The 11,941-nt window shown below is 42.0% G+C and overlaps 1 protein-coding gene across 1 annotated transcript in view; it reads left to right on the top strand.

Moving 5' to 3' along the window:
* The first annotated feature begins 16 nt into the window (after window positions 1-16).
* The window catches only part of ABCC8 (ATP binding cassette subfamily C member 8), a 74,241-nt gene continuing 62,316 nt past the window's right edge, over window positions 17-11,941 (top strand). Inside the window, exons 1-5 of the mRNA XM_042038335.1 lie at window positions 17-263; window positions 1,592-1,733; window positions 4,361-4,482; window positions 10,087-10,253; window positions 11,559-11,801. Of these exons, the coding sequence (XP_041894269.1) occupies window positions 68-263; window positions 1,592-1,733; window positions 4,361-4,482; window positions 10,087-10,253; window positions 11,559-11,801 (870 nt within the window). The 5' untranslated portion in view covers window positions 17-67. The remainder of the gene's footprint in view (window positions 264-1,591; window positions 1,734-4,360; window positions 4,483-10,086; window positions 10,254-11,558; window positions 11,802-11,941) is intronic.

Below are 11,941 nucleotides of genomic sequence, written 5' to 3'. Positions count from 1 at the left end.
CCGCGGCCGGGGCCGCCGCCGCTCCCGGCAGGTGCGGGCAGAGCCGCGGCCGCGCCGGCCCCGCCTGATGTGCGCGGAGGCGGAGGCGGCGCCCGGCTGCGCGCAGGGTCCCGCCATGGCCCTGGCGTTCTGCGGCGATGAGGGCAACTCCACCGCCTACAACGTGGACCACGGCGTGCTCAACAACGGCTGCTTCGTGGACGCGCTCAACGTGGTGCCGCACGTCTTCCTGCTCTTCATCACCTTCCCCATCCTCTTCATCGGTGGGTGCCTGCGGCTCTTCCTTGCCCTTTCCGCCTGTGCCTCTCCTATTTCCCCCGCCTTTTCCTTCTGCTCCTCCACCCCCGGTGGTGCCTTGCCGTGTCCCCCCGCCCGGCTTTGTGTCGCCGTGGGTTTCCCTCCCCCGCGCGGCCGCGTGTGTGCCGCGTTTCCCCCCGTCCGCTTGGCCTCCCCTTGCCGTGTCCCCCGGCCTGGCCCTGTCCCCTGTGCCGCGCGGGGAGGCTGCGGAGGGTGTTGGGATGCGGTGCGAGCTGCGGGATGCTCCGGTGGCCGCCTCTCCCCGGGCTGCCCCCGCACCGCCCGCTGTCCGCCCGGGCAGCGGGGCCCATCTCCGTCCGTCGGGGCAGCCCGCGGGGCTCTCCGCAGGTGAAACCCCTTGCGCAGGCAGGACAGGGATGGGTGATGCTGGAGGAGACCGCAGGATTTGCCTTGCCGGTTTTGACCGGCAGCGCGGGAAGCAGAAATAAATGTGCTCTTAAAGCCCAGGAAACCTGACAAGTAAGTGTTGCGTTATGAAACATTACTCCCAGCAATTACTGCGGGGTCACACCGCCGGGCAGCCCCCCCTCATTACGAGTCCTGCCCGGCGGCAGTGGCTCCTGCGGTACCTGCGGAGGGTGTGATTTGATGTCACAAGCCTGGCGGGGCCGGTAGGTGGCCCGGTGGTTCAGCGCACGGGGCTGTCACTGCTCCGGGTACCTTTCTCTCCAGCCTGGGCCGGCCCGCGGAGAGCCACGGCACGGGCTGGGGTAACACTCGCTCCTGTGTAAAGGGTCCGGTGAGGGAAAATCAGCTAGCACGACTGTGGAAACGGGGTCAACTGAAGAGCTGCTTCGAGTCCTCTGCGTTTGTCTGGAATCTCTCAGTATTGCTAATTTTTAGCGAGATAAAGCTTCACACCTTCTCTTTTTTTTTTTTTTTTTCCTAACTCTTTAAAAGAATCGAAGGGAAAAGAAGTAGTGCATTTATTATAGTGTTTGTGTGTGTTTGTCAAAATGTTAATTTGTTGTTCATTTAAGCTGTGAATAGATTTGGAAAATGTTTAGTGCGTGTAATTGCTTGATAGTAAGTTGCTAAAAGTATAGGAATTTAAGGCTTTGTCCTGTCTGCATTATTGATTTTATTCCATATGAAGTGAGGTAATGAGAACACAGTCCTGATAATATTCAAATGCATGTGTGTTTAACAACACAGCTGTGTCAATGTTGGTATGCTAGGTTGTTACATATGTGTTTTGGGGTTTTTTGTATGCAGGAACTTTGTGTGTCACTTTTGTTAAGAAAGCTCTCTATAATTCTCTTTTCTCTTTTAGGATGGGGAAGTCAGAGTTCCAAAGTACATATACATCATAGCACATGGCTTCATTTTCCTGGTCACAATTTACGCTGGATATTGACTTTTATCCTCTTGTTTGTGCTGGTGTGTGAAATTGCAGAGGGCATAGTGTCTGATGGGTAAGTGTATATGTCTGCCTTCTCCTGGTAGCAGTGAGCAGTTTAAACATTTCAGGGTAGATATTTTCTCCCTGTCTAAATTCTCATCTAAATCACATTCCTTGTGGTAATGAACATATAATCTGTTTTGTTAGTGATTAACCTACCAACCTTGTATCAGAAATTCCACAGACCTTGCCAAGTGATGTACACACACACAACTGACCTTAATCATTTTTAGTTCAGCTTAATGAACTATCTTTCCAAAGAGTAATCATAGATAAATCCTAATGAGTCAAGCAGATGGTGACATTTTCGTGATGTGTTTTATGTCCAAGGACCCAGTCCCACAGTCCTTACTGAGGAGGAACTCCCATGTGCACAGTAGGTCACACCATTCCCCCCCAAACTGAGTTCTCTTCATCTAAATAAAAGGAATGAATCTTCCTGGCCTTATGTCACACCCCACAGAGTTTCTTCTGGTGATTGTGCACTGTATCTCCTCTGTTACCTGGAGCAGAGCAGCTCGCATTATGTGAGCATGATCCATCATCTGTTATTCAGCTTAGGATGTCTCTAAACAGAAATCTGTGGAAAAAAATTATTCCAAGTGAAACAAGTGATACAGGAGAGTGATGTGTTATGAAAAAAGCTAATTATGTATAACAATGAATATGATCTCTGCCTCTGAAGAGAGGCATGATTTTTCATAATGATTATGAATTTGAACCCAAGGATTATGAAATCGAAGCTCCTCATTAAATAGAACAAAACCTCCTTGATTAGCCATCTATATAACAAGTATCCACCAACCAGTGTGAAAAGCACTGCAGTCTTCTGGTGTAGAAAATTATATCATCACTATTATTTTAACTTCTCTTAAACACATATAAATAGGATGTTTCTCGGTGCCAGTTTTTTTTAAAAGGATTTTTTCTCTTGCTTATTCAGAGTTATCAGGGTGTGGGATGCTCGGAGCAGAATCTCCTGCTTTGAGTTTTCTCCCTTATTTTGCTCTTTAGCAATGCCTCTCATTATGTTTATTTGCTATTTAACTTGACTCAGAACACTGCTGTTAAGTAATAGGTGTCACCTGATGAGACAAATCTCGGAGCTCTACTGGGGGAGTGCCAGCCCACAGTCATGCTTCCCGAGCATTCAGCAGGCTGGCGAGGCCTCCAGTGAATAGAAGAGAGTTTTGAGACTCATCAGCTTTCTAAGAACCAAAATGGATCGTGCTGGTGAGTCCTTTTGACAGCAACTGGGTGCTCAAGGCTTTGGCATCTCAGCAATGGAAGCAGCCTATTTGGAGGTACAGTTATATAGGGGAATTCCAGCAACTGTGAAATAAATAGATTTTAGAAAGCCTCCCACTGCTGCCGTGTTACCTACTGAAGCTTAGGCTGTCTGAAGAAATCTGTTCCTGTTGCTTTTTTTTGTCCTTGCTGAGAATTCAGCCCTGATGTACAAAACCTCCTGGCTTTACTAGGAATTTCAGAGAATCCTTTCTCATTTTGCTGTATTGACATCCAGCTATTGTCAGCAAGAGGAATTGAGTGTTCATGTCACAGACTGTCAGCATGGCTTCAGCCAGAGTTCACCACAATCTTCATTGAGGGAGAGCTCTCCTTTCTAGAGCAGAGATGCAAGAAATGGTTGTCCTGAGCTCCTATGGTTCTGCTAGACATTTGGGAAGTTCTGCTCTCAGAAGTGTGATGTCCTGTGATGATCTCCCATCTCCCTCCCAGCACAGTTCTTTTTATCTCTCCAAGCTCCACAGAATTAGTGTTTGATGCAGAAAGAAGAAATCCATTCAGAGGACAAGGTGTGAATTTCCCTAAATGTTTGTGTCCTGAAGTCGTCATCTTGGTGCCTCTTCTCCTGAAGCTGGTTGGGAGACAGAGGAAGTTGTATGTCTTGATAGCATAGGGCACCCAATTCTTTTTGTGAAAGAAAGAAAAGGGGAGAGGGAAGGAAGAGAAAGTAACTAGGAGGAAAGAGAGGGGAAATCATGTTACTGTTGAACGCTGCACAAACCAACAACATTGCCCCAAAGGGCTGTATTTGGCAGGACCCCTTCTGCTACTACCTGAAGCAAAGCATCAGCACAGTTTTGCTTTACAGGACAAAACATCAGGGTGTATGATTCTCTTATAGGGGTTTTTTTGGTGGCTTGCAGTCATGAAGACAGACCTCACTGTAAGTAATTCCTGTGCTATGGTGCTGTTCCTTCTCCCAAACTGAAAAAAATGAAACACTTCCACAAAATGCTTCTGTAGAAAATCTTGAACTGTGCTGTCAGTTGGTCTTATCTGCATATGTTGATGGACAGCTCCCAAACTAGTTTAGCTTAAATTAACTTCTCTCATTTTGGAGATGAGCTGCTTGTCCTAATTTAAACAATATTCCAATTGGTTTCAGTAGGAAATAGGAGTACACACCTTTCATGTTAAGCACAGGGGAGGAATTTGAAATCCACCTGTGTGATTTAGGAGCATAAATTCAATTAAAACTTGGAGAGGTTTGCATCCATAACTCATTCTAGAAAATCTTAAATCAGAGCCGGGTACAGGGTACAATTAATGAATTAAAAGGGAAACATTTAAATAGGTGAGAGGTGACTCTAACAGATGTTTTTTCTTTCGAAGGGTTTCCGAATCCCGCCATTTACACCTGTACATGCCGGCTGGGATGGCGTTCCTGGCAGCCATCACATCAGTTGTTTATTACCACAATATTGAAACATCCAATTTCCCCAAGCTGTTAATAGGTATGTCTCAAAACCTACGAACCTGGAAGTTTGACTGTGGTGCTGTGTGTCTGCTGCCTCGGTGACAGGTCACTGCAGTCCTGTACGACCAAAGCTACCCCTCTATGTATGCTCAAACAGTTCATTATTTTTAATGCTTTTAACTTCTAATAATATTCTGTGTAGTGTTCTCGGGGATCCAGTGAGCCAAAGGCTTCTCTAGGAAAAGCTGCTTCTGCGGGAAAAGTAGCCTGGGAAATTGTTAACTCTAAATCCAAACCCCCTGCTTGTCAGCATGTTGTATGTAAGCATGATGTAAGAGTGAAGAAATCTTCGTGTGCATGGTCTGTTGAAATATGCAAGGAGTTAAGGAATGACATCCCTGACTTTCAGCTGTGAATATATTACTCTGCCTGCTTGCTTGTGCTTCATGTTCCTAAAACTCCCTTTGAAAACTGCTTTAAGACCTTTTGAATGAAAAATGCTATGTATGAGAACTACCTAGTCTATTCTGTATTTTCCAAGATAATGAATAAACTGTAGCTATAGAAGATCCACTGCTGCTGACAGTCATGAAGTTGGTGATGTGTTCTCTTCTGTTTAAGCAGACTGCAGGCTGGGGATGTCTACATGCTTAGACACATCCTGTTACCTGTTATTTCTTTGATGGTTCTGGCTCATCAAATTTTGTTTGAGCTGGACTTCTGTATCAATAGATCCTGCTAAAGTTTGTCTTGTGCCATTGTAGCTCAGTGTTTTAAAGCTTTGGTCTCGTTTTTGTCAGGTGGGGAAAAGTCAGTAATAACTAGATTTGAGAAAGTTTTAAATACTGAAGATTATTTTGAACTGTGTGTTGTGGTGAGAGAGAATCCTCTTCTGCAGAAGAAGGCTGTTCCTCTTGTAAAAAAAATTCCTTTCCAAAGACTTAGACTTCTATCCAGGCTTAGCAACCTTTATGTCTTCTCATTTGGGACTGCTTTTCTTCTTGTACCCTTCTTTTAAGTAGGATCTTCTTTATCCTTTATGAACAGGCAAGGTCATTTAGTTGCTTTTTAAGTAAGTCAACAGTCTTTTAATGCCTTCTTACAGGAAGGCATTACGCTTCAGGAAGCATTGCTAGATTGTTACAATTGCCTGTAAAGCAGGCAGTGGTTTTTGTGGTTTTGTTTTTGTGGTTGTTTTGTCGTTTGGGCTTTTTGTTGTTATTTCTGATGTATAATGCAGTGTTAAATAGTTTAGTGTCACTACCACATTCCTGCTGTTAAGTCTTCGAGAAGGGTAGCACAAAGTTACAGCTGATAGTTGATTACCCATTTTTGCATAATTCCTGCTCAGTGGAGATTTCTTTTTTATGATAATGTTTTTCAGTGTTTAGAGTGCTGATGCTGGATAAAGTCTGGACAATCGTTGAATACTAAATAGTTGTACCAGTGAATACCAACACTTACTTAAGTATTATGGATGAATTTTAATTTTGCAAAAATTTCCAGGGGACAGACTCCCTCAGAAAATCTGATCTTAATAGCTCTTAGGCAAAAAAGAAAATTATATCATCACAGTCTTTCCCACTTAGTTTGTCTGATTTGAATTTTAATCCAAAGTCTTCACAAGCTGATGGTCTTTGATTTTTATTTTACTTTTTCTTTTGTTTTTCTTTTATTTGTCTTAAGACAGATGTTTCTGGAAGTCTCTATCCTTTGCTCTTAACTGCACAAACTGTGAGGATTGTCATCTTTCAATCTTAATTGCAACTACTCTGTACTGACATCTGGGATGAGGCAATGAGCACTTTATGCAAATGAGCCCAGTATGGATAGTTAAGTTATGCCTTTACTCAGCTATCAACCTGTGGGGAAACACAAAAGGTGGAAAGGATTTTAGGTGTGAGAAATAAAAGCAGGCTTCAGAAAACAAAGCAAAAGGATTTAGGATTCAGCTAAATCAGCTGTCCAGGTTCCCCATCCTGTTTGTCGACAGAGACGCTGACATCAACCCACTAGAGTGCAGTGTGGCCATGAAGCAGCTTTGGAGCCTCATTTTATGAGGTAAATGAGAACCACGAGGCAAAGCTAAAGTTGGTGATAAACTTTTTGCTGGGTGTATGGGAAACAGGGCTTGTGTGGAAGAGATCTAATATTGCACATGTACACACAGAGAGTAAAGTTAGAAGAGCTGATGTGACATCTTGCTGCTTCTGAGCATCAGTGAATTTCCAGCAAACTGCAGGGCATCATCTGCCTCAGCTGCAGGGTAAATGCTCACAGCTGCAAAGAATGGTAGCTGTTTAAAACAAAGGCTAACAGAGCCTTATCCAAAATCTATTACACGCAGCAGGGGAACTCTCACTGATGTAGTGCAGTGGACCCTTAAAGGTCTGTTCATTAATTCTGAACAGGGTGAAATTTTCCACTCTCTTGAAATTTTGAGGTGTGTTCTTTTTTTAAAGATCCTTTTCACTCTGTGCCTTAAAGAAACCAAAACCATTTGTAGCTCTTCATAAACAAGAGGCAGATGCCATGACAGACGTGGGGATTAGTGTGTTTCCTTGGGATATGCAAAAGGGGGGCTCAAAGTTCCTCTACTGAGCCTGCCTTTCAGCTTTAGCCCAGGCACTTGGCTATTTTGAAGTAGTCATTCTTAGTATTTCTTATCAAAAAAAGTTGACAAGGTTTGGAATATTTATTCACTGAAGCTAATGATTAAGTCCACGGATGCAGTTGAGTGTCGCAACTATTGGAACACCTTGATCTGGTCTGAATATGTTTTTCTCCATATGATTTTGGTCTGTAATTGATTATATTTCAACAAATGTAACTGTTCCTATGCTCTTTACCAGGGCACTCTCATAATAATGGTGATTTTGATGCTCTTTGCACCTCAGGGAAGCATAACATTTGTACAGTTTAGCAGGACTCATTTAAGAATAGTTTTCATACTGAATTGGAAAACCTGCTTTCTTTCTCAACATTCAAAATATGCAATTGAATGATAGCATCTAATTCCACTATTTTTTAAGTTAATTTCTTTGTTTTATAGATAAAAAACCTCAAAAATTAGTAGTAGGAGAAAATTTTGAAATAACAACCGGACTTTGAGTTTTTAATCTGAAATGGATGGTAGTGTGGGAACACATTAATTTTTTTATTTAAGAAAGCTGTCCTCTTTTTTAACCAATCTTAATCATATGGCTGCCTTACTACTACTACACAGGGATCTGTTTTTCTACTTTAAAATTCTGCTCCCTTTACATTGTAGTTGTTTCCCTTGGAATTAGTTTATTCTCTAAGATGGAACTTCCTGCATAAAAATAACGCATATTGCTTAGCACAAAAAATTCTCTCCAAACAGGCAGAGGTTAATTAATAAATCCCATCCAGTTAAGTGTGTGGCTTTTTAGATTTGGCTTCATTCAGTAAAGGTGTACAAGAGTTTGAGTTGCATGTTGCCTTTTTTTCAGAGGTGTGGCCCAGGAAGGAATCTACCCCCTGGTGTTGTGGGTTGAGGTATCTTACATGGTCCAAGAAAAACCGAGGTCATTTAGGCATCTAGAGTAGGTCTAAAGCAATCCAGTAAATGCAAGCATGCCTCTGTGGTCTGATCACTTCACAGTTCAGACCAGTGGAAGTTCTCAGAAATAATTTCTAAAAACTCTCAGCCGAGATGCAGTCATCAGCCAGATGATGAAAACATCATCTGTAAAGAATAGAGCCATAATTGTATGTTCCAAGGAGCCTTGAGTGGCCTGTGAGCATTGTCCAGATCAGATACACTTGTGTTCAAAAATGACCAGCTAAGTAAATTCAAGTTTACTCCTTTACTGCTTCTAAGGAAGTGTGACAGCAAGTGGCCACATATCACCTGAGAATATTGTGTTTGGCACTTTTTAATACTTCTTAGATAAAAGATAAATTAATGTTAATAATAACAAAAGGTCATATTAACCCTTATTTAAACCGTAAATAGGAGAATGGCTCTGCTACTTCTTATTTATAATTCCAAGCCATACTCAAATGCCTGTGGGCTTGGTTGTTTTTTTGGAAGTCCTCTACTGGTGGATATTTTCAGTGTGCAACGTTTAAGTCCCTTTTATTCCAAGAGGGATGTGTTCTCAGCCTGCTGTTAGAAGAATTAGACAAAACAAGGATTAACAGATCAAGGTGGTTAAGAGTAGAACAGCATGGAATGTAATTCTTGGGTGAAGTGAGACTTTATAGTCAGAAGTATTGCAAATAGGGAGGAACAGTGCCTCAAAGAAAGGAAGCAGTCTGAAACAGGATGAGAAACAATCTAAGTTGGGAAGATGGTAGGAAACCTCACATAAAAAACCTGAAGTTTTATAAGAAAAATTTGGTAAGTACATCTTTTAAACCTTCTCTGCAACTGCATCAACCACTGAAGTACAGTGTGCAAATACCTGACCACTCTGTTTTCTTCTTATGAACTGGCCTGTTAATTTTAGAGGAAGAGAGGCTCCCTTGGCAAATGTCCTAATGCACGGTGTTCCTGTACTGTTCCATTTACTGCCCTCGTTTAAAGGAGAGGCTTTAACTTGATTTCTGTAGAAGCAGGACTGGCAGTCCCAAATCTCACATGGATTCTCCGCGTTGAATTTAGCTTTGCTTGGAAAGGGTAGCCCCAGAGTACATCTCCAGAGAGCTTTCTGGTGCCTCAGGGTAGCTGGAACACGACCAATTCTTTGAAATTTATGCAACTTCCTGATGATTATCCATATTTAAGCTAGACTTACAGTTGCTAATGCCTTGGTTGAAGTCTCTCTCTGATGTTCCGGCAAGACACTTGGAAAGCACATCCAAGCTTTTCTTGGCAGTTAGAGCTCATTCCATCTGTTGCACCATGGCAGATACAGCAGCAATGAAAGATTCATTTAAAAGAATATAACCCTGGGAGGAATTTCCTTAAAAATAGGGAACAGGAGCTGGCTTAGGGTGTGATGAATGGTATGGAGAGTGCTTCCAAATCACCAGAGCTTATCCCAGGGATTATTTATCTATAGCCGATGGTAGCACGAGCACTTTTAGACAAGAGGTTTGGTAGAACACTAAAAAGTAAAAATTGTATTCCGTGAATGCCGGAGTATCCTTCCTTGATGTGACTGTTTTACCTACACTGTGAATTACATAGATGGAATTTGTGTTGAACAAGAGTGTGGCACCAGTTTGGATAAGTATTTTAATATCTGTTCCTGACACATCCCAGATATTTGCAGGGAATTCGCCTTCAAGCCACATTTGTAGCAGTCTTGTAACATTAACCAAGTCTGAAGAACATCATTCACAGGCACCTTCACTTTTGGAGCAACACCCTCCCTTGAGCTGATCATGTGGACACATGTTTACAGCAGATGGAAATTTCCTTCAATTTCCTTCAGCAGACTTTGTGAAACTTTTCAAATATCACTAAATCTAATAGAAAAGGCATTTAGAACTAATATTATCTTAATATTTTAATATTTGTGGAATTGAGTTAGGCTTCTGTTTGAGATGAGAAAGGCCACTCTCTGGTTTTATATATTTTGTTGCATTCTTTCTTAATTATATTTTATAGTGCCATTGTATGCTTTTGCAACTATGGAGCTGATTAATTTGTTTGGTTTTTTCTCCACAGCATTGCTGTTCTACTGGACTTTAGCTTTCATAACTAAAACCATCAAATTTGTAAAGTTCTGTGATAATGGGGTTGGATTTTCTCAGCTTCGATTTTGCCTCACAGGACTCTTGGTTGTTCTTTATGGAATGCTACTAGCTGTAGAAATTAATGTCATTAGGGTGAGGGTAAGTAACTATCATAAAAGTCCCCTTCTGTGGTTTTTATTGGTTGTTTTATTCCCTTTTCTGGGTTCTTGGTGTAAAATGCATTGCTAAAGAAGAAAGAAAAACCAGTTAGAAATCCATTTGACAATCAAAGGTTAATGCTATTTTACTAGGCCAGATGAATCTGTAATTTCAAAAAATGCCAGACTCTGTTGTTAATTTAAGATCAATTTCATCTGTTCAAGTTTGTTGCAAATTTTTAAATGATTCTGTTTCAGCCATGACAGCCAAGTGTTTCTGATGCAAGGGAAGACTGGTAGAAAGGAATTGTCTGCTCTATCAGAGAATATCGTAGACACACAAACAACATCTCTCATTTTCCAGGAGACAATCACAATAAGTGGTTTATTTGGGCTACTGGGGTTCCTCCCAGCTATATTTTTCCCCCCCCTCTGCAGTGTCTGCAGTCATAATCTAAATTGAGACTTTGGAGACTGCTGGATACATAAATGCCAAAGTTCCCTTCAGGTGGCACGCACCAACTGTGTGCAAAAGTTAACTTTAGGAGGGAAAGAAATATTCTCATGTAAATTTTCTTGCTTCAGCACCAGTAGCTCCATGTGCTGAGCTAACAAATGTGAGGCAGTGTGGTGTGGGAGATGAATCCCAGTGATAACCTCAGGACTGTGCCTAAGCTCCTGTCTCCCATCTTGTGCTGCCTGGAACTCAAAGCAGTGCTGGGGCTGTACTGTTTAAATAATTGAGGGAGGCAGTCTCTTCTGACATGTCTCAAGTGAAAGGACAAGAGGAAATGGCTTTAAGTTGTACCATGGAGGTTCAGATTAGTTTTTAGAAAACTTTTTCACTGAAACAATGGTCAGGCACTGGAATAAATTGCCCAGGGAGGTGGTGGAGTCACCACCTCTGGAAGAGCTCCAGAGGTGTCTGGATGTAGCACTGGGGGATATGGTGTAGGGGTAATTATGGTGGTGTTGGTTTGGTGGTTCAACTGGATGATCTTGAAGGTCTCTTCCAACTGTGATGATTCTGATTCTGTAAGGTGGGGTTTTTTTCCTACAAGTATGCAAATTTTTGCACCATAAGGGAAGTCATAGTAAATTATAAGAATTATTTATTTCTAGACTGGATGCCTCTGATTTTCCTCAGTACCCAGGGAAACTGGATTGCTGTATTAGTTGAATTTGAATGTCTTTTGAGAAGTTAAGACTGATTCATTGATTATCTGCGATGCTCTTATCTATGCTTTGTGCACTTTTATTTTCTATGCATTTACTGTGATTCTGCTGGCATTTTTCTGGATTTCAGAGGTATGTTTTCTTCAAAACTCCTAAAGAAGTTAAACCTCCTGAGGATCTCCAGGATCTCGGTGTCCGATTCTTGCAGCCCTTTGTGAATCTGTTATCCAAAGGAACATACTGGTGGATGAACACATTCATCAAGACTGCCCATAAAAAACCAATAGACTTGAAAACTATAGGCAAGCTTCCCATTGCTATGAGAGCTCTGACCAATTACATTCGCCTTAATGAGGCCTTTGAAGCACAGAAGGTATGCAAAGCATGGAATCTCTGTCTGTCTGCTTACTCAGGGCTTGTGTTTTTCATTAGCTTTTATCATATAAGCACGATACAAAGTGATACAAACAGATATTATGCAAATGAAGTATCCATTAGCATAGCTGCCCGTAC

This window comes from Corvus kubaryi, unplaced genomic scaffold (genome assembly GCF_017639235.1).
Source record: "Corvus kubaryi isolate FWS band 111438036 unplaced genomic scaffold, C.kubaryi_AGA036_p1.0 37392, whole genome shotgun sequence".
Classification (NCBI taxonomy): Eukaryota; Metazoa; Chordata; class Aves; order Passeriformes; family Corvidae; genus Corvus; species Corvus kubaryi.
The sequence above is the reverse complement of the archived record's forward strand: the minus strand, read 5'-3'. Positions and strand labels throughout refer to the sequence as shown.